General features: G+C 37.4%; 1 protein-coding gene, 1 long non-coding RNA gene and 1 other non-coding gene across 3 annotated transcripts; 2 read left to right on the forward strand and 1 right to left on the reverse strand.

The window, feature by feature from the left end:
- Positions 1-6,813: 6,813 nt before the first annotated feature.
- Positions 6,814-10,088, reverse strand: LOC115925166. Its single transcript, XR_004064573.1, has 2 exons — positions 9,961-10,088; positions 6,814-7,391 (listed from the first exon to the last, which is right to left on the reverse strand). It is a non-coding gene; the product is annotated as an uncharacterized LOC115925166 (long non-coding RNA).
- A 547-nt stretch (positions 10,089-10,635) lies between these two features.
- On the forward strand, positions 10,636-10,707 carry TRNAA-CGC. Its single transcript has one exon. It is a non-coding gene; the product is annotated as a tRNA-Ala (tRNA).
- Positions 10,708-14,452: 3,745 nt separating this feature from the next.
- On the forward strand, positions 14,453-21,418 carry LOC105436938 (R3H domain-containing protein 4-like). Its single transcript, XM_030988552.1, has 7 exons — positions 14,453-14,636; positions 15,351-15,505; positions 16,217-16,338; positions 17,247-17,433; positions 18,022-18,107; positions 19,624-19,765; positions 20,539-21,418. Exons 1-7 carry the CDS (start codon positions 14,584-14,586, stop codon positions 20,640-20,642), a joined length of 849 nt encoding a protein of 282 aa, XP_030844412.1. The 5' UTR covers positions 14,453-14,583; the 3' UTR covers positions 20,643-21,418.
- Positions 21,419-22,508: the final 1,090 nt, after the last annotated feature.

The following is a 22,508-nucleotide window of genomic DNA, read 5'->3' on the forward strand; positions in this document are numbered from 1 at the left end:
ACACATTGCACTAGCATGCTTCATTTCACATCGCATAATTCTATTTGCATGAAATTATAAGTCAAGCAAAAAATTTGCCAATGCATTAGTATAATGCAGACATCATACATGTACTGTACATGTAGGGTGTAGACGTGCGATATAATGCTGTACAGCTTACAGAGGGTAGCCAGAATGCAATCAATATGAATTTAGCCTGGTAAATTACAAATTGGAGACAAGCCAGCAGCCCCTGTTGGTTCATTTTGTCTGGGAGGTAATAATTACTTAGCAGAAACAAACCCTTTTGGGTCGCTGTGCGTAACAGTGTCTGCACTGTGAGACTACATGTACATGTAGGCTGACAGCGTACATCGTACAGTTTATAGCTGACACAGCCAGATACTGAAAGAGCTAGGCTCTTCTCAAGACTTAATGAATTTGGTAAAGTGTCAAATTAGAGCCAGTTCTTGAAGATGAGATAATGTCTCTTCTCTGCAACCCTTGTAAAAATGCTGAATAGAGTCTGAAACTCAAGACTACAGTAGTCATCTTTCAAACCCAACTTCCAAATCTGCTTTTATTTTATTTGATAGCAGACCATTGTCATATTCATGATAGTTAATCCCTAGATAAAAAGGATAGCCTACAATGTATTTCTCCAATGAGGCAAAAGCTGAGATTTAAAAAGGCTTAAATGCATGTACTGTAAATACACAACATAAATAAATATAAAACTTACATTGTGGTACATGTAGTACATGTGTAGATCTACAGGAACCAGTATCGTAATTTTGACTACCGGTACTACACAGCAGGGAACATTCCACAATCCTCATGGATATTTTGGTCTAATATCGTTTCATAGATTTCCTTACAAACATGTACAGTGGGTGTTCATAACCTACAGTTAAAGTCTACAGGCCCTTCCGCCTGGGGGAGGGAGGGGGGGGGGGGTTCTAGAAATGCATGGAGTATAATAATAATAAATAATAAATAATAATTGAATTTATATAGCGCCTTAATAAACAAAAATAAAAATCAATCCAATGAATATGATAAACGTTCCTGACATGTCATTCAGACATAAATATTTTCTATTCATATCAAATACAATGATGTTAATATGAGGTGCCCATGTTTTTTGACAGAATCATTTTGAAGAAGAGGCAATAAATGCAGTCACGCTCTACATGTTACATGAACAGTTAACAATTAAATTATTCATGTTTTTTGTGTTATTCATACTTGGCTGAAAGGTGGACTAGTTGAATTACAGCCTCTATTGAATACTTTTAGATGTACATGTAAGCTTCTATGTCACATTCTTAAGAATTGACATTTTGGACAAATAATTTTTTCACATTCTTAACAAAATACAAAACGTTGTTAAAGGGCATGAACAATTTAGTTTTTAACTTTACGTACATATGCAGGCCTACAGGTACATGTACATGTAAGTAACAGGATCATGACATCGATGTAAGGCCAAACGCACACTATACGACCCGTCGGTGACTTGATGGCAATTGTATTATATGGATATCTAAATAAAAATCCCTTTCCTGATTTAGGTCTAAATAATGATAAAAATGCTTACAGAATTTTAGTTTATTTAGTGTATAAAAGCCACATCGTCTTCAACTCTTAGACAATCACACTACTAGACCAGCCTAACATCACTACAATTCTGAGCCGATTTGAAATACATCTATTGATATTTCACATTTTAAAATGTTCATATCAAATGTTACTGTAAATTCTTCCTTCTTCCAAATCTGATCACTGTCAGATCATACAGTGTACGCCAGGCCTAAGAAGGGAAAAAATATACTGTTCAATGTGGGAATGATAGGTGAGAGGAGAGAAGAGAAAACAAGGATGAAAGCAGGTGTGCATTGTCAAGTAGTGAACTCTTCCTTGAAGGCATGTATTGTAGTTGAATATATACAGGTACAATCAAAGAGATACCAGTATACAGCTGTACAGACCTACAAATTTAATGTCCACATACATGTACATGTACTACATGTGCATGTATCATTTCAATTTGCCCAATATTTTACAACTCGACTGAATTCATGATAAAGCAGGAGTTCTATAAACCGATTAGTTCTCATTTTCATCGTCCCACCTCCCTCTCTCATTCTCCCTCCCCCATTCGCTCTTGCCCCACAACCTTGCATACCCCCCCCCCCTCCTTATTCTCTTTCCCTCTATCATCTCTTTCTTCACTCCCTGCTCCATTCCCTGCTCCTCCGTCCTCCTCTCCCTTCATCTTCCATCTCCCCCTCCCTCTCTTTCTTCCTCTCTCCTCTCTCTCTCCCCTTTCTCCTCCTTCCACACTTTCCCCTCTCTCCCACTTTCTTTGTCACTCTTATTTCTTAATCTCTCTTCTCTCTCTCTCTCTCTCTCTCTCTCTCTCTCTCTCTCTCTTTTTCTCTCTTTTTCAATTTCTCTCTCTCTCTCTCTCTCTCTCTCTCTCTCTTTCTCTCACTCTCTCTCCTTAGAACCACAGTGTATCTACTGTACTGAAGGACAAGAGCAGCAGCATAAATTTTCCCTCCTAGACATCACACCTAATTTGTATGGGTTCATAACAACTCAATCGATCACGGCCTGAGAGGGGAACGACTCAGGGAAAGATCGTTAAAATGCAATAAGAGTTGAGAGAAAGAAAGCCTGCATCACCTTGCTTTCTTCCTCTTATAGACACCGGATGGGGGGAACAAAGGGAGAAAACATGCAGAACAATGAAATAAAACCTGACAGGAAAGGCGATTGGCCAGTAGGCCTGTTCGACTTTACAAGAAAGTCATGAAAGGTTTTTTTTTTTAAGGAGCTCATTTGTCCAAGTTTACACCGTTACAGGATCAGCATAATGAATACTTGTACATTCATGACATTGTATTTGAGGCCTCAAAGACAAAATTTAATTTTTATGAAAAATCACAGAGAATAAGATTTTATCACTTCTATTCACCTTAGGAATAGCAAAGTATGTACATGTACATGTATGTAACTCGTTTATACATGTATGTACAAAAATAAATGCACATTTATGCAGTCGTAACCCATTTCCTACAAATCGAACCCTCCCCCTACCCTACCCTCTCCCCAATTAAACTGTAAGGTCACCCCCCCCCCCCTTTACTTAGCTGTTGTCTTCCTTACCAACAAATAATGTACTTTTCGCCTTAGATGATTTGGAACAAGTAATCAGCTTTCATACATCTAAAAGCCATCCCGGAACACTACTAGGCCCTAAAGACTTTTATCGGCACGGTACTGGCAAGCCGCTCAATTTCCATGATGGAAAAGGAACATAAAAAATGAAATACTACCCTTTTCAATCCATTCCCGTGAGGCCTGAGAGGTCTGTGCTACCCATTTTCACCTGTAAGGCAGATTTGCATCATATACTGTACAGCATAAACAACAAAATGGGCCCACATTTCAAATTGAGAGGAAGGTGACTCTTCACTACTATCATGAAAATAGAAGACAATCTGCTTTTATTTGAGTCTAACATATATCTAGTTGCATGTTTATGACATACATTTGTACGGTACCGGTATGTGAAAACAGCTTTCATTACAATTCAAACTTTAGAGAATGTAAATGTATGACTAAAAACATTACTTCTTTTGAGAAAAAAAATCTCCTAAACAATTAAAGATAAATAAATGCAAAATTGCAAACCTCTATTTATTTACTCCTACACAACGGATTTATGCAGGTTGACTATGTACAAGAATGAACATGCATGTACATGTACTGTACAGGTATGTGTTACTTTAGAAAAGAAGCCATTCAGCCATGTCCACAATGTAAATATGAAAATAAATATTTACATACATTGTACACGTACATGTATGTACTTTGATCATCATACTGTACATGCATTGTAAGCCAACGTATCATTTATACCAGATCAAACAAAAACAGAATGTTTAATTTACATCTTGTCAGTTCTGTTTCTCTTATAAACTGGTTATTTGTTTGCATGTTTTTTATTTGTGCGTGTTTGTGTTATTTCTTAGAAAACTACAAGAACATTAATCACATTGCTACCCAGAAATTATTAAATCTGTCCATCTTGACTGTTGTATAAATTATACACATTTATTTTATCTAAAATACTACAAAGAAAAGATTCTTTGCAGCGAAAATATTAGATTGTGAAGTTGTAGCGAGTAAACAAAGTTTACAAAAAAAGCACAAAAAATGCTTCCTTCACCGTATCATGATTAAATTCTGCATACAACTGTGTTTTATCTTATCTATTTGAAGAAAAAAAGCAAGTTTTGTTTGTAGTGAGTAAAAAGAAACAAATTATGTCCCTCGACTCCAATTACCGGTAGCCAGTAATAAGAGTACACCATCACCCATCACCATGTGCAGAATCAGCTTAGCAAGTGAAAGTACTATAAAAATGTGTATACAGTCAAACCTGCTTTAGTGACCACCTGCCTAAAAAGACCACAGTTTTAGTTTCCCTTGAAAATGGTTTGTCATTGAAACATGCAAAGACCATTTTTTGTGTTTCCCTTAAGGGGTCACTATAGTCAGGTTTGACTGTATCTGTGTGCCAATGTGTTCAGCAATCTACGGTACCCATTTACAATTCAGTAATGCCTAAAAATAAAAGATATTCTATTGCCCTTTAGGTGCCAAAACATGGGCCAGTCGGTCAGAAATCTTCTTCTTTTTGTTTCTTTTTTCTCCCTCTTTGGGCTGATATTTCTCAGTTTTGAATGCTATAATATTTTTTTTCTCTTCAAAAAACGTTAAAAAAAAAAAAAATGTTGAAAGCCGACCGTAGATTTCAAGATTGTTGGGCGGTCGCAAAGGGCAATACAACATTTTTTTTTTTTAGGCCTAATGGCCAAACAGTGGCACTGTCAGGGTTGCCGAGATGCATCTGTGTGTATGGTCCATCGAGTATCCATGGCCGTTTACAATAATGGTGCCATCACTGCCAGAGTACCCTCCGAGGGTTTTATTTTCGATAACTCAGAAAATCTCTTCATCAGTAGTTTCAACGTGCGTACAAACTGTACATGTACATCCATTGTATCATAATACTGTATCCTGCAATGAACACACTGGTCAGTGGTCAGTCATAAACTCAGAAAAACCCTAACGTAACATGCAAGTTTAACAGTGTTCCTGGACATGTATACATGTATTGTGGTACCTACATAAATACCTGTCATTACTTATTCAAAAGTCAAACATTTTCTAAATCAAGCATTTCTGCCGGTATTTGAGTTATGAAAAATGTGGGGATACGGCCTTGTACATGTACATATTTGTTTTCACGAGTGTTTTAATTTTGTTCTTTCTTTTAAATCCGCTGATTCCACATGATTTTGGAATGAAGCAAAAAAAAAAAAAAAAAATACTTAAGAGAATGTGCACAAAACCCTCTTTTACTCTTTGTTTATACATCGTATGAGATTCTTTTCAGCTTTGACACTTTCACATTAAATTTTGGTCCTCAGGCATAAACCTTACAATTTTAATTTGTTATAAATAATACTGTAAAACTAAAAAGGGAGGGAAACAACAGCGAACATTCCGCACTTGAAAATGGGCTACGTGTACCAACTACCAATATATGCCAATATCACTTTTATCCTGCTGTTGTTTTCTTACTTGCTGAAGCATGGAGGTATTGTGTGTGAAACCCCTGGCTTTGGTTCATTAGATAACATCTGCAGAATATGCATACTCATTAAATGGCATATTATCGGCGATTGCCATCTGAAGGGAACTACAGCAATTACTGAACCATGCTGCTAATGGCCAGACTAATGTTTTTTACGATGCGTTCACAAGATGACGACGACGAGTTAAGGGAAGGTTATGACTCCAGGGGAGTGTTTCACAAATACTTAGATCAACTTTAAGTTAGACTTAACTATGGCAGGCCGTTCATGCCACTGTTTGCTCTCAATATTTACTGGCATTTGTCTCTCAAGGGACGTACAAATCGTGGTCACAAATCTAAAGAATTTACCTTTTTTGATAGTTCATTATTGAAGGAAAAAATATTATCTAAAGATCATAATTAAGAGACCAACTGTGAAAGTAACCAGTGGCATGAACAGCCTGCCATAGTTAAGTCCAACTTAAAGTTGATCTTAGTCTTTGTGAAACATCCCCCTGTAGGGTCAGAAGCTTCTGAAGTTATCTTTACAGAACTCTACTTGCTGAAATTACAGACGCCTTTACTAAACAAAAGAAGATTTCTGTATTGAGTGTATTCTAATGAAGAACAAAAAAATTGCTGGTATGCTGTTTCTTTGAATAATAAATAAAAAATGAAGTTTTAATGAACAATACAAATATTCTCACTGATCCTTTTAGATTAATTATGCCATATGTACATGGCTAACTGGCTACTACATGTACGTGTACGTGTACGTTTACAAAGTAAGAGTGTACTCGTACATAAATCTCAAGAAAGGTTTTGAAATTGTAAGTCACCAGGTTTTCATTGAACAGAGCTTACAAAAAGCCCATTACATGTTCTCATATCTAGATGCATGTACATGTATTTTGTATTTTTAAATTTTGCACATACTGTAAATGTACGTGTATGTGGTAAAGCTATTTCACTTACCATTATCTTTCGCTCTACCACAAATGTTGGTCAGATTTGATAATACAGGTATATGGGGGGGGGGGGAATAATTTTTAAAAATTCCACATTACAATTAGAAAGTGAAAATTATTATGTTGTTATTATACTGATTTTTTTATTTCAATTCATTTCATTGAGATGTACATACTACATCAAACATAAGAAAAGAAGAAAAACGCACCTCTCCTTCTGACTCTCCTCCACCATGATGTGACCGCCTATCCAGATCCCTCTCTCTATCATCATACTCCTCTCTCGACTTGTGCACAGCTCTCATCAACTTGATCCTATCCGGCAGCTTCTGCACTCCATAATCATCTTCCAAATCATCCTCCGTCAGGGCACGGAAATGACCAAGGGTGAAATCATTCGGGAAATACTTGAGGTACGACTCCAGTCCATTGTGGTGAAAAAATAACTGGAATGGGGCGAGAGGTTTAGGAGGGGTGGGGCTGGTAAGAGGGCTGGGGTAACTTGCAGGTAGCCCCACCTCCTCCTCCTCCTTCAAATCCATCATTTCAAGACCAAGATCAAAAAATCCATCTTGACAATCATATCAGTGCAAATAGGGCAAAGGGGATTTGTTCTTCATGAGATTTTCCCCACTGTTGTATGACTACGAAGACTGTGAGCCAACTCTTGAAGAAAGTAACAAGATAACTGCTACATGATGAAACTACACAAAGTCTAGAAACACAGGGATAGTCAGATCTCAGCTCTCAAGTAATCTCACCAAATGTCACTTCAGTCAGCATCCAACCTGTGTGTATGAAAGGATAAGGATTAAAATTCATACAACTACCGTAAACAAATATAATATAACCTAAAATTGTTGAAAATGTTCTTGAAAGACCCCAAGAAAGGGATCGTTTTCAACTCATTTTGTCAAGTTTCAATAGACCATATATATGTAGGCCTATATATTGATAATAATAATACCGGTAGGCATTTCTATAGCGGCGTCCATCTAGAAATTCCATTCCGAGGCGCATTTATTATTACCCCGACTTTAGAAGTGGCAAGAAAAAGTGGTCTCTAATCGTCTAGATCTAATAATTGTCAGTTAGCCTGAAGTTCCCTTAAAGGTACTACCGGATATATACCATTTGAAGGCCTAAAATATGAAAAGGTTAAATTCCAACAGCATATGAAAGACAATACTAATTTAGAACTTTCCTCAGAACGAAAGTGCTTGAAAATGGCTTTTAGTGGGAAAATAACGACCATTAGTTGTCAAATCGACTCGAGTGATTGCAATCACCTAAGTAATACTAGTCTGATTTTCAGACCCTTTTACCGAATGGTCGTACGTTTTGTGCTGCACAAAGATTCAATCAGTTTAATTTTGGCCATTACAAGTAGTGGGTTATTGATGTAGACAAATGCTCATGTACCTGTTTCAGCTCATGTTATGCAACTATAACCAAAGAAAAAAAGATGTCAATCAGTCACTCATTGGTGTCTGACAGTGAAGTCTAGAAGGTAAACAGGGTTTCTTGCATAATTTGAATACTAGGACACTGCTAATGTTTAAATTTCACAGATAGGACATATTACATGTACATGTACATGACATATTCATAATTCCTGCAAAGTTCTATAGAATTTGATGTTGGCTGCAAAAGGGAGATCGCGATATCTCCAAAATGCTTCGACAATAATTTTTCTAGTTGAACCAATTTGTAGTAAAACAAGGGAAACGCTCTTGGCGGTCTTGCCTACATTACACAATTCGATATGATGAAAAATTGAGAATGGGACATTATTTATAGGCATGGTGGCTCATTAGCATGCCCCAAAAATTGAAATCCTCTGTACTTAATCAGCATTTTGAAGTGAATATTTACAAAGAATCATCCGAAAAATTATCTACTATTATTTCTACCAAGATTAATAACTTTCATGAAATATGAACAAATGACAAAAATTGATTCATTATATCTCATATCAAGTTGTGAAAACAAAATCCAAGTCTACTGACCTAAAATGAAAATATGCTAAAAAATTCGAAATCTTGATGTTGATGCCACAACATGGTTCAAGTCTGTTGACCTGGATTGACCTTTGACCTTGACTTTGTGACCTGAATTCTAGTCACATGATTGGGGATACTTGATAACCCTATAGTCCAAGTTTCATTGACTAAGAACTTATACTTTGAAAATTATATCAAAAATTCAAAAACTTAAAGGGATCCGATAATTTTGTCTCAGATTCTGAAATAAAATTCTGGATTTAGCTCATGATGCAATAATTATAAACCTTTAGGTCAGTCAGGAACCCCACGACTTTTACAAGCCGATCGCCTGTCTGATTATCAAGATATTTATGATTGGAATTACAAATTTTAAAAACCGTTTGCCTGACGGTTTTCATAACACTACAGTCTATTGGGGAAAACGAGTATGGTAAAACCTGTCACTCAAAGATTTTTACTTTTTTGAGGCACTTCTTGATCATTTTGAAGCGCAATTTTTTTAGGGCTTCAATATTATTACACCATATCACAGACACTGATAACACGTAGGGCCGTGTATCTCAGATTTAACATTGTTAAACGATCCCTTTAACCTTAGGTTAAGTTTTTGATGTTGACGCCGCCGCCGTCACCGGAAAAGCGGCGCCTAGACTATGTCTCGCTTTTTTGCTATGCAGGCGAGAGAAAAACTTTGCCGTCCATTTGGTAATATTACAATAATTGAAAAAATAAATAAATTTGTGTTGAATATGAGAAACCATAGATCAAATAGGCCTATCACATTTTGTAATTTTGTAATAATAGTCTAGACTAGATCTAGATCTATCATTCTAGATCTAGACCTAGATCTATGTTCTAAAAATATGTCCGCAAACTTTACCACGTTTACCTTGTCACTCTAACTTTAACCATCTTCTTACTGTCTTAGTTAAGGCTTAAAAGTGTCTGTAGCTGTGGCTTGAGTTGAGGAGATCTTAAGATTGCACCTCAAATGCAGGCGAACTGGGTGACATCAATTCAATAAGGTTATGGAATACCCATAACTTTTAACTGTTTTCGAAAAGACAACTGTAGCTAGCAGCGAGCATTGCCGAGCAGTGCATGGAGGTCACACACGCCGCGCCGAACCCGACGTTGTTGCTGTCGCCAGAGCGAGAGTACTGGTGGCGCACTATTCTATGCAACTTACACTGCTGTCTGTGCTTGTGTCTGTGACACGCAGCTGTGCCTATTTTTGGCAAGGCACGCGCCTGCATTTACGCCGATATATTTCATATGTAAGTCTAAAACAAACGTAATTCAATTAGTAAAATAAATAGAGAGGAATAGGAACTAACAAATAGTTACTTACGTCTAACTTTCAACAAAAATGATTTTTACATCATCCTGAATACATCATGAGCATCATCACACCGACCCTCTACCTTTTCTCGAACCTAGTACGAGTCGATTCGATACGGTTCGGATTATTTGAAAGATTAAGCGATCAATATTATCCGGACCTTTTTTTACTTGATGACCCATCGCAAATATAGGGATGATACTGAATTGCTGCAAATACAAATACTGTTGCCGCTTTCAATATATTATTACTATTTTCATTAAAACATTAAATTTACAAAATTAGTTAATCATAGACAATTTAGAATATTTAATTTTTATTTCACTATTTTATTTCAAGCCATTAAAAAAAAATATATACCTATAAAAAGTGGACGTTCCTCAGCATCCGAGTTAACCCGGATCCCTCTGTTGGATTCACTTGCTCTGAGCTAGCTAGCTCTCTGTGCATGCCGCATACCGTACCTGAGCGAGTGTGGTATCCGGAATAATGATATTTGTACAAAGTAATATTGCCTGTTTAAACTTATTCTTAGTCTCTTCTGTCGTACTTATTGAATGAAATGTTTAATTATATAGAGTTTGTGACCTAAAACTGGCTAAATACAAAAATAATTCAACTTTGCGAAGGTAAAAAAGCACATCCTTTTTATTTTAATAATTTTTCACCATAAATGTCGTGATCGGGGGTGTAGCTCAGTGGTAGAGCGCGCGCTTCGCATGCGCGAGGCCCCGGGTTCAATCCCCGGCACCTCCACAACTTCTTCAATCATTTTTGCTTATATTTATTATATTTTTGCGAAAAATAATAAATGATTTTAATAACACGAAAGAAATCAATGTCAAAAAAAATATAGAGAGGATAAGATAAATTCATACATGTAGACCCTTCCCCGCCTCACTTCAATTCCTTTCTATTCTATTCTATTCAAGAATAAGAGGGGTCCATTCATTGCCACTTATACTTGTTTGTGGACCCCTCCTTCTCTATCCCGGTCATTGGGCATTTTCATAAAGAAAAATAAAGTTTTTCTCGCCGCCCTTGACCCATTCGATCAAAGCATGCAGTAACTCTTATTACATGTATTTGTTCCCTTCAAACGTCTGTTCTCTAACTCCTCCTGGGCCGTGAACACATTTTCTAAGCATTTTCTTACTAGTTTAGCTCTTTGTCTGAGCTTCCTGAAACCTTCGTTTACATTACTTTCCCCTCTTTTACCAGGCATGCAAAATTTAGCTCATAAGAGTCAGTTACTGATCCTTCTTTTATATTTGGGGAGTATGATAAAGTATTTCTACATAATACGGGACATCACCCCAATAACCATATTTCTTTTGTAAAGTTTCGCCCAAAGAGCGTCACTGAAAAAGAAAACAAAGAAATTGATCTACTTACAAATTCATAGTGAAACGGTACTTAGTCTATCCCATTCGGAACTGTTACCATGGTTATCAGGGGCGGATCTAGGGGCTTCGGCGGTTTAACCCCCCCCCCCCCCCAAGTGAGAAAAAAAGGGGGGAAAGAAAGAAAAAAAGTAGGAGAAAAAAGAAGGAAAAAAAGTAAAACAGTGAAACGGCACGATTTTTGGAAAATTCTGGATCCGCCACTGGGTCACCCCCCCCCCCCCCCCCCCCCCCATTGGCAAAAAACTAGATCCGCCCCTAGTTATTTCTGACGTCGAGACTGGACACACCGACATGCATGATGGACGCTCCGAAATGCCCCGAGTATAAGAGGATGCCCCATGAGTCCCCTGGGGCTAAGAAATATTACAGGAGTAATAGTTTTCTAAAGGCGTGGCACAATAATTACTGAAAAAACTTGATAACTTCACTACGTATGCATATTCAGTGCCAGATCTCTGCAAATCAAATATTTTAAATTTCTAATCATGTTGTGCTTTTACTTACGTATTGGATCACCGAGACAATCCTTAACGGTTTCTATCAAATCAAATACCATGATGCTCGATTTAGTGTCTCAATTTACAAGAGGAACATTATCACAAATTGGGGTGCTTCATTAGTTCGGGGTATTTTTTTCTTCAGATTTCTTTAAAATTTTCAGTCAAAGTAACATAGACACTGAACGTCTGGCCCTATTTTTGTTTTCTTCATCAAGTTGATGTACGCCTAAAGGACATGAAAGTTTTAGTGAAGAGATTCCCCCCCACCACCACCACCACCACTACCAAAATTATTTTGAATTAAAAGGAGGGCAATTTATATATTTTATTTCATAAACAGGAGTTTAGTGTGCATTCTACCATACAAACCTTTTCAAAGTAGCTCATGCTCAACGATTGTTAATTTCGCTCAAATTATTAAAACACATCAAATACTTTTTGTCTTCTTTTAAATTATATCCAAGAGACTTCGCTATCATTTAATAGCTACGCATGAACGTTTAAGATTTTTTTTCTTCGAATGTTGAACCTGTGTAGGCCTATTCTTTTTTTTTTCACTCTGGGGGCACATCATTTTAACAAGATCGTGAGCGAAACTTAATGTGGGCCTATTGAAGCTATGGAGAAAAACTCACAATCTAGACCCTTCAAATACGCTTGACGATATCCCGTTTTTTACGAGTGCAAACTTACAGATCCTATAGAAAATATATTCGAGGGAGCAAACCTCCTGAGCTTTAGAAAAGTTTCGCTTTTTTTTTTTTTTTATTGAATTAAAAGGAGGGCGATTTATATATATTTTATTTCATAAACAGGAGTTTAGTGTGCATTCTACCATACAAACCTTTTCAAAGTATATGCTCAACGATTGTTAATTTCGCTCAAATTATTAAAACAAATCAAATACTTTTTGTCTTCTTTTAAATTATATCCAAGAGACTTCGCTATCATTTAATAGCTACGCATGAACGTTTACGATTTTTTTTCTTCGAATGTTGAACCTATGTAGGCCTATTCTTTTTTTTTCACTCTGGGGGCACATCATTTTAACAAGATCGTGAGCGAAACTTAATGTGGGCCTATTGAAGCTATGGAGAAAAACTCACAATCTAGACCCTTCAAATACGCTTGACGATATCCCGTTTTTTACGAGTGCAAACTTACAGATCCTATAGAAAATATATTCGAGGGAGCAAACCTCCTGAGCTTTAGAAAAGTTTCGCTTTTTTTTTCTACCTAAAACATTGTTTTCTTCACGCACTTCACCCTGGATTGGGCATGTTGGGGCGCAATCCATGGAATATCGAATCTGTGAGCTCTTACAAAGTATGATCACTGAACTGGGATATCACAAAGAGCGCCCCCCCCCTCCCCCCTCCCCCCCCCCCCCCCCCCCCCCCCTCCTGTCCGCGTTTGAGAGACGTTGGGATTTTTTTTTCTTCCCCCGAGAAACTTTGTAACGGAGTGGGTTTGTAAAGGATAGCGCAAAACAAAAAAGACAGAGATCGGTAATCTCATGATATCATTACCCCCCCCCCCATTTTTTCTTTGTAAGAAGTAGAAGAAATAATGATTCGGCAATAATTGTTTTTGACTATTTTTTCTTCATATGCTTTATGCAAATGTCAAAGTAAATATATTTTCAAGGTTTCAGAACTTACGTGGACTATAATAAAGATCTTGAATTGCAAAAAAGAAAAAGAAAGTGTCCTTGCACTTTTGTTTTGCTAATGTTGTATAGGTACATAATTATGTGCATGTATAATTGCCTACATCTTAGTGTAAATTTCCCGGTATAAATTTACCCCGCCCCCCCCCCCACTCAGTGTTATTTAGGGTAAGCATTTGCTTGTTCCCTCTTTTTGAAAGCACCCCCTATCTGAGGACTCACATCTCACATTTCCGAACCCCCCTTTTGCGGGCTTTTCGCAGGCTTTTCCTGCCTTGGAGACCCCCCTAAATCATGAAAAATGCTCAATGTACCCCCGGCCTAAATTCGGAATCATTTCTCAGGAGTCCAAAGAGATGAGAGAAAAACAGAAAAAACACCCCCTTTTCAAATTAATCTCCGGGTGAAAAGTTTATACACCCCCCCCCCCTTTTTTTTTTTTACAATTACAGGGTCGGACTTTGTCGCACAAAAAGTACCCCTTTACCGGACATTTTGGTAACACGCATGGGGTCCGTCCGTTCTCGGAGTGGGGGGGGGGGGGGGGGGGCGGGAAATTTACTCTTCGTGAGGTTTTGATCTACGTTATACTGCTTTTTAGTAATCTTTTTATATTTAGGCCTAGACCTACTTGTCAATATTTTGATTTTTTTTTTTTTATTGTTTCAATAAAATACATTAGAACAAAAATAGCACTGGTCAAAAAATGATTTACTTGCCTAAATTAAACAACAACATCATAGACCTATCATGGCTAGTAGGGGTATGATGGGGTAAACAATTATTTAGGTACCAATTATTTAGCCCCCTGCCCGATGCCCAGCCAGCCAGAGCGACCTGAGGCGCGCCCATTTTTTCCCCAGGCGCGCCCATAATACACATATACGTAACCGCTGCATCCAATGCTATTGTGTGTATACGTCCGCTTAGCCTGTGTACTATTGTGTACTGCGAACGTAAACAACCGGCGTCTTGGCGATTTGTGTTGGCTTCAGCTCATTCACAGTTATCTTAAATTCTCGAAACAGTAACTCAGGACAGACGATCTAAAAGAATCATGGGTCTACTAAAAGATGAAGAACATGTGAAAGATAATAGAAATGCTGCAGGGTAAGTTTTTAATATAAAAAACTGTTGAACATGCTGAAAAATGGAATCACTGCCCTGCACACTCACGTCACTCAGTCACTGATCACTGCAATGCAGTGGCGCAACAACCGGCCTTCCGTGAATTCCGTTTGTGCGCCTTATGCTTAGGCCTATATCATTATGTATGATGTAGATCTACACCAAAATAATCAATGTTTTTATCCTGCATCAAATTGGGAATGCTTAAAACAGCTATTTTTGTGTAATGTTGGTTCCGTCGGAAACAAAAACCTATGTGGTGTAGATCTAGAGTCTAGACTACATGAAAAAGACCTGATTTCGAATAGCAGGGCATTTGATTAGTATTCCTGGAAAGATTCGCTTATGCGACAGCTAGATCTACCCAAATTGAAGGTTATATAGTGATAGGGTTAAAGTAGATTCCTTCATTATTATATTATAACTCTGTCACTAACCCTAACAGTTAGGATGTGGGCGCATGTACAGTAATGTCTGTGTAATTTTAGGTGGCTGTTGCAAAAGGAAATCTTTCCGTAATCCTTTTCAGGGGAGATTCTTCCAAACTGACCAAGAAAAACCAATGCATGTATGCCCAGCATAGCGCTTCATCGTATGTACATTGAGACCCAGAACAAAAAAGCTCGCAAATTATCATCTTCACCAGAAATAAACCTCTCTATTAAAGCCTTAATAAATATCTGTCGTCCCCTACAGGTTGATTGAGACTCCGACAAGCCTAGAGCCGTCAGCCGTGAAGACAGACCCCAAGGGACTTTCCCCTAAGAAGACTCTGCCCTCTACTTCATTCTCCAATTCACCTCGCCGCAAGAAGAAGACGGGCATCAGACAAGCAAGGAGGATTGATAATAGTAATTCAAAATTTATGCTTTTTGTGTGGTTTTTCTTGGAACGGTGTATGAGACCCAGGTGTGAGGAGGTATATAGTTAGTTGGTATAATGCACGATAAGTGTCAAATAAATCCTATGAAGATACATAGTGAAGGACTAGGAAATATGGAATGGGGGATATGTTCCAGCTTGTACAAGTGAATTCAAAAATCAAAATGGAATATGGAATAAAGATTAGAGTCCTGTAAACTTGATGTACAATAGTGCCTGAAGTTGGTTAAAGTAGGCTTTTCTACTTTTGTACTATAATCCATTTACTAAAACGAAAGACAAAATAATTTCTTATTTGGATTTGGATTTTGCTTGTAATTTTAGTACCATGAGTCATAGCTTCATTAAGTGTAATTCAAGGATCATGTTAGAAACAAAATAGGGGTTCATTACTAAAGTTATATCCATGAAAGATTGATTATAGTGAATGTGAAGATTTTAAATTGGCCATGCTCCAAGCAATTCTGAATGGGATTGTATTACAGCAGTGGTCTGAAATTCTGTAACTTTGTTAGAGATTTGTGCAAACGTTACAGGGAAATCCACAGAGTTATAGAATTGGGATAAACTTTAGAAATTCTTTAGTTCGACAAATTGAAGTTCTAAAATTCAGAGGATCTTTTGCTCAGGTCTTGTGTCAAAACCTGCTTTTAACCTGAAAGGTTGTTTTTTATTTTCAGACAATTTTCTGAAGACATTGCTTGATGACGACTTCCAGGCAGGAGAGCCGGATATCGGTGATTTTATCTCCTCTCATTCAAGTGCATTTGAACAACTTTTTCTGCAGGAGAAAAATATGGAGGTAAGCTCACTCCTTCATGATCACCTCTGATGATTACATCTTCATGGTCTTTTGGACCATTCATCCTACACTGTCATAGTCCTTTCCATGTTATGCGTTGTCTGGAGGACCCTGAAAGTAGCATACTACTCTAAATCTGATCCTAAACCTTTACAACTACATGTATGTGTTGATGTAGGACCAAGGGTTGCTAAGACCAATATGGTGTCAACCTTTTGACCCACAAACATTTTTTATCATCTGTCATGCTAAATTTTATACTTCAGGTGATTTTTTTTCCTTCAATTCCTAAAAGACTTTGGATGGTATGTATTGTATTCTCAAAACTACAATGTATGTTGTTTTTTATGCTAATTAGAGGTATATGAAGGCTTTGAAATTCACATGGACTGTAAGCTTTTAATTCAGTATGGGATAGGTTTAAATTTTACAACTCTGGAACCCATTCTGATATTGTTAACCTGGCCAGCGTTTCTCGAAACCGTCATAAGTACAAGATCACCGACATCCCATTGACACGCGTGTATTAAGTTTAACACACGTTTCAATGGGATTTCGGTGAACTTGTAGTTATGACGGTTTCGAGAAACGCTGCCCTGTTGACTACTGAATTCTCTCATTCCCACAGGTTTTAATACAGGGGGCCAGATGAGATCTGGAGGGTGTTTCACAAAGCCTTTTTTTAATGACAAATGAAAAAACTCAGTGACAAATCTGCTGATAACCAAGCAGAAGCAAGGATTTCAGGAGCTTATAACAAAACCTGTCATTTGTCACTGATGACAAGTTCTGTGAAACAGGGCTCAGATGAGCAAGGTGGGGGATCTATTACCGTTTTGGGTAATTTGCAATCGGCTCATAATAATCATGAATATGACGCTATTATTTTTGCCTTTGTTTTGTTTCAGATATGGAGCGAGTTCATGAACCGTTCTGGAGAGGAGCAGGATCGATTCCTACAGGAGGTGGAGGAAGGCATGATCAAGGTCGCCAAGAAAGCATCTCTGGAACAAGATAACAATGGAAACGCTTTTACCAAGCTAGAGATTCCTACTAAAGAAGAGACCCCTGTGGATATCCAGGACAAGAGAAGTGGTAAGATTGGTAGCATTTGCAGCCATCTTTAAAAACACTTTTTGAACGAGTTGAAATACCATATTTTGTTAATTAATCTTAAACAAATCTGGATATTCACCCCAATCTCAAAGCTAAACCCCAGGAAAATATGTGCTATACCAAATTTTAATTGCTTGATTGGTGTACTTTAAATTTTACCAAAAGAAAAGGTGCACGAGCGTAATGCCCCATTTTACAAACAAGGTAAAGGCAATTTTAAATGTAGTCGCTATAATGTGTCATACCAAAATTAATACTCATACAGTAGGTTAAACAGATTAAACATGAATTTTCTAATACAGAAACGGACACATTGTGAAATGATATGTCTTTCCATCGTGAAAAATTATCTCTAGCATTATTTTGCATTAGTCCTTTGGTAACATCAAGTATCCTTATTGCCAATATGATATGTTACATTAAAATCATGTCTTTCAAAAAATCATAAAATTGTACATTTTTAGTTGTCTTGTCTTTTTTATAATTATTTATCTGATTTTTGTCCTGCTTCTAAGTAAATGTAGGTCATAGTTTTATGATGTTATTGTAATTCTTGAATTTTCTCAGAGCATCCAGCACACTCTCCTAAGGACTGCTTCAACAGGATCAGTACTCGTCTCCAAACTATGCTCCGAAGAAGACATCTTCCTAAGGTAATAGACAGTCACCAAGGCCCTGACTGAACAAAGTTGCAATTGATCCGTAGTGATCCCAATTGATCGCAAAATCACAAACTTCTCCTCTTTAGTTTAAAATTCAGATTGACATCAAGTTGCAATGGATGCATGGTGATCCTAATTGAGCGCAAAATTACAAACTTCTCTCTCTCTCTCTTTAGTTCAGAGTTCAGATGGACATCACGTTACAATTGATCCGTGGTGATCCCAATTGTTTGCAAAATTACAAACTTCTCCCTCTTTAGTTCAGATTGACATAAAGTTGCAATCGAATCGGAGTAATCCCAATTGATCGCAAAATTACAAACTTCTGTCTCTTAATAGTTCATAGTTCAGATTGACATCATGTTGCAATCGATCCATAGTGATCCTAATTGATCGCAAAATTACAAACTTCTCCCTCTTTAGTTTAGAGTTTAGATTGACATCAAGTTACAATAGGTCCATAGTGATCCCAATTGATCTCAAAACTACAAACTTCTCTCTCTTTAGATCAGAGTTTAGATTGACATCAAATTGCAATTGATCTGTAGTGATACCAATTGATCGCAAAATTACAGACTTCTCTCTCTTTAGATCAGAGTTTAGATTGACATCAAATTGCAATTGATCCGTAATGATCCTAATTGATCGCAAAACTACAAACTTCTCCCTCTTTAGTTCAGAGTTGAGATAGACATCAAGTTGCAATTGATCCGTAATGATCCCAATTGATCGCAAAATTACAAACTTCTCTCTCTTTAGTTCAGAGTTCAGAATGACATGAAGTTGCAATTGATCTCAAACTTAGAAACTTTTCTCTTTTTAGTTCAGAGTTCAGAGTTCAGAATGACATGAAGTTGCAATTGATCCGTAGTGATCCTTATTGATCGCAAAATTACAAACTTCTCTCTCTTTAGCTGAGATTTCAGATTGACATCAAGTTGCAATTGATTTGAATCAATCGCTTCTGTTCCTAAGACATAGCCTATTTGACCAACAAAGCCAAAACAGTCATCCACCAAAATGAAAGAGTATAGTTACGAAAACTTAATAATTAGGTAGTGTGACAAAATAGTGCATCGGCCACAGATCATGGTTCTTTCATAAGCGAACTGTAATAATTTTTCTTGGTCTACTATCTTTATTCTTTTTTAAAATGAAAGTTTTGTAATAGCACATTTGACTGGGAAGAATGAAAGTGTGATATGTACCTACAGGTACAGCAGTATATTCTTGCCAGTATTAAAGGAATATGTAGCTTTAAGAGGAGAAACCATATTAATCTGTTGAAAACTAGCCCTTAAATGAATTGGGTTAGGTATTTTGAAATGCTGAAACGGATGGCTCAAGACCGAGATACTTGGAGAGACATTTGATATCGAATCCTGATTGGGTCACTGAACTTGTCATAAACTGACGGATCACTATTGATGATTTTGAAAATGTATGTTATATAAAGATCAATAGGAAAATAATAATCGTAATACTTGTCGTATTTCTTTCTCCATAGGGAGCTCTTGAGCTGCATGAAGGGGAGCTAATGATGTGGTTCACGGATGATCCTGGATCCGTATTTATCTCAACGTTACATAGCAGCTTTGATCGGCTCCTGCTCCATGCTGTGTGTCAGTACCTAGGCCTCAGCTCAGAGAGTAAGACCCCCTTCGCTTTCACATTAAGGCCTGAAAAAACAAATGTTGTATTACCCTTTAGGTGCCAAAACATGGGTCGGTCGGTCAGAAATCTTCTTCTCCTTTTTTTTACCCTCTCTTTGGGCTGATATTTCTCTGTTTTGAATGCTTTAATTCTTTTCTTTTTTCTAAAACGGTAAAAAAAAAACTTTAAAAAAAAGCAGACCGTAGATATCAAGATTTTTGGGCCTGTCGCATAGGGCAATACAACATCTTTTTTTTTAAAGGCCTAATGGGTATTCTCATAAAATACATGCAATGCTATGGTGAATTCTTTCCACCTCTCTAGACTTTACATGCTAATCTGTGCATTCACAGTTAATGAGCTGTGGCTTATTGTAGGAGATAGCTCAGTAACGCAATACTGCACTATTCAGGCAGCTGTCATTTTTTGTTGTTGAAAGAAAAGTATCAGTGGTGAACATGTGTACATTTTATATTATAAATAAATGAGGGGGGGGGGGGGTTGTGGGGGTGTCCACCTAGGAACCTTACTGGGCACTTGCCCCTGGATCTCTATAGTTTTCTATTTTTGTCAGATTTTCTCCTTTTTTTTTTAGCGTACATGAAAGCTTGTTCTGTTCAACAGCGATAAGCAAGGAATCTAAAGCCGAGATACAAAAGTTGTATAAACGAACAAAATTCAATTTGGCTATTCATGATCCATGACTATATTTCATGATCCATGACTATATTTCAGTCTATAATTAATATTATTTTTGTCTTCCTTGTAGGTTTTGACTGCGGTGGAAAACGTCAGACTCGTGTTGAGAACAACAATGAATCGTTCAATCCGCCCGCCATTCTCCTCTCTACCTTCTTAGACTCACTGAGATAATTAACAGCATCATAAGCTGGGACCTGTCTCACAAAAATTGTCATCAGTGACAAATGACAATCTTTGTTATAAGCTACTGAAATCCTTGCTTCTGATTGGTTATCAGCAGGTTTGTCACTGATTTTTTTCATTTGTCATTGAAGAAAAGGCTTTGTGAAACGGGTCCCAGAACTACCAGGGGAAGAAGTCAACCTTGTTACCGCTTTCCTCAACATTGACTCGCTTAGCAAACTCACACAAAACTCTGAATTTCTTGAACTATTATTACACCATCTAATGGAATTAGTACCGGGTAAACCATTTGGCTTAGTGAAACATGGTATGAAAAGATGCATCAAGAATGCAAAGGGCTTGGTGATATCAATCAAGAAAAGTTGTGATTAGACAAATCTTAATGCTAATTTGGGGATTATACAGCCTAATCATGGTCGTAAAGGTATTTTGCCAGTTCTAAAACCTGGTGATACAGCACTACCTTTACGTGTTGAAATTGTGAATTTTTCTCAATTGTCCATTTCGCGTTCTGGACGCTTCTTTTAATTGCCACTATGTATCGCTAATAAAACTACTTGCATGTACCTTAAAGGGGCTATTTGACTTTTAGGGCTGTAATACAACATTAGTTGTAACACATTCAATACATAACATTTTTCTTTACAGCACATCACATGGGTTTGTGATACATAAATGAAATGTGTGTCCTAAAAACTGTGGACATATATTTCACCATAGCTCTCAATAAGTTAGGTAGTACCTCAATACAGTTGGGACCTTAAAAGTCTTATACCCCATTCACAGTGGCCTCAAACACCGCGACAGCAGCGGGACTGTCCCGCTGCTGTCGCGGTGTTGTCTTCAGTGTGAAGGCTCGGACCCGTTATAAACTATCGCGGGATAACACCGCCTGGCGATAACGCCGCGACAAACTATCGCTAGGTTCGCCTAGCTACAGCAGCGGGACAGTCCCGCTGCTGTCGCGGTGTTTACTCAGTGTGAAGGCTCTCCGCTATAACACCGCGACAAACACGTGTGATTTGTTTACTTACCTATCACTGACCTCTTTTCTCCAGCAATGGGGAACATAAAGTGAAATAGAAATAAAGTAACCAGTGGATTCAAATTGATTTTATTATTATGTAGATATTATAATTATCCAAATAAAAATATTTCACACTTCAAAAAATTAAAATATTCTGACTGGAAGCAATAAAAATGCTAGTTTTTTAAAAAGTAATATGATCGAAGCAACTTGACATGTTTACCTTTTGCAAGCTTGCCTCATCGCTGAAGTATTTCCGGTCATATCGGGGTCACTCGCGGGTCATGAGCCATGCATACACGTGTTTGTTACGGAGGTAATAAAAATCACCCGCTGCAGCGTGAATGGGTACATGATATTTATCCCGCTGCTGCAGCGGGATAACTTTTCTACTGTGAATGCATTTGTAGCGGTGTTATGGCGGTGTCGCCGCTCCGCTACAACGCCGCTACAAATTTCAAAACCACTGTGAATGGGGTATAAGAAAGATTCCCCTTTATGAAATATACTGCCCTATTTTGCCATTCAGTTTATCCAAATACTTGATAATAATGCACAAAGCCATATAGTTAACTTTATTACCACAATCATGTACAGCAAAATCTAGGTGTAGCTAAGTCATGCTAGGCAAATATTCTCTTCACATCACCTGCAAACCTGTCTTTACTGTTCTAAGTAGGAATTTATGAATAACAATCTTTGCTAAGAAGATTGGAAATATATAAAAGAAGCACCTTGCAACATGTTATTCTTTCAAAGCATGACTATGTTGTATGTTTCATCACGGTTGTATAGCTGTTTTATTGTGCTTTAAAGATAGCTAGGTT

Source organism: Strongylocentrotus purpuratus, unplaced genomic scaffold, assembly GCF_000002235.5.
Source record: "Strongylocentrotus purpuratus isolate Spur 01 unplaced genomic scaffold, Spur_5.0 spur5_contig_840, whole genome shotgun sequence".
Lineage (NCBI taxonomy): Eukaryota > Metazoa > Echinodermata > Echinoidea > Camarodonta > Strongylocentrotidae > Strongylocentrotus > Strongylocentrotus purpuratus.

Bases quoted from the DNA above. Each gene is read 5' to 3' on its own strand.
- LOC105436938 (XM_030988552.1), top strand. From the start codon at position 14,584: ATGGGTCTACTAAAAGATGAAGAACATGTGAAAGATAATAGAAATGCT. The intron at 15,506-16,216 runs GTAATTCAAAAT...TTTTATTTTCAG, and splicing joins AGCAAGGAGGATTGATAATA to ACAATTTTCTGAAGACATTG. The intron at 16,339-17,246 runs GTAAGCTCACTC...GTTTTGTTTCAG, and splicing joins TGCAGGAGAAAAATATGGAG to ATATGGAGCGAGTTCATGAA.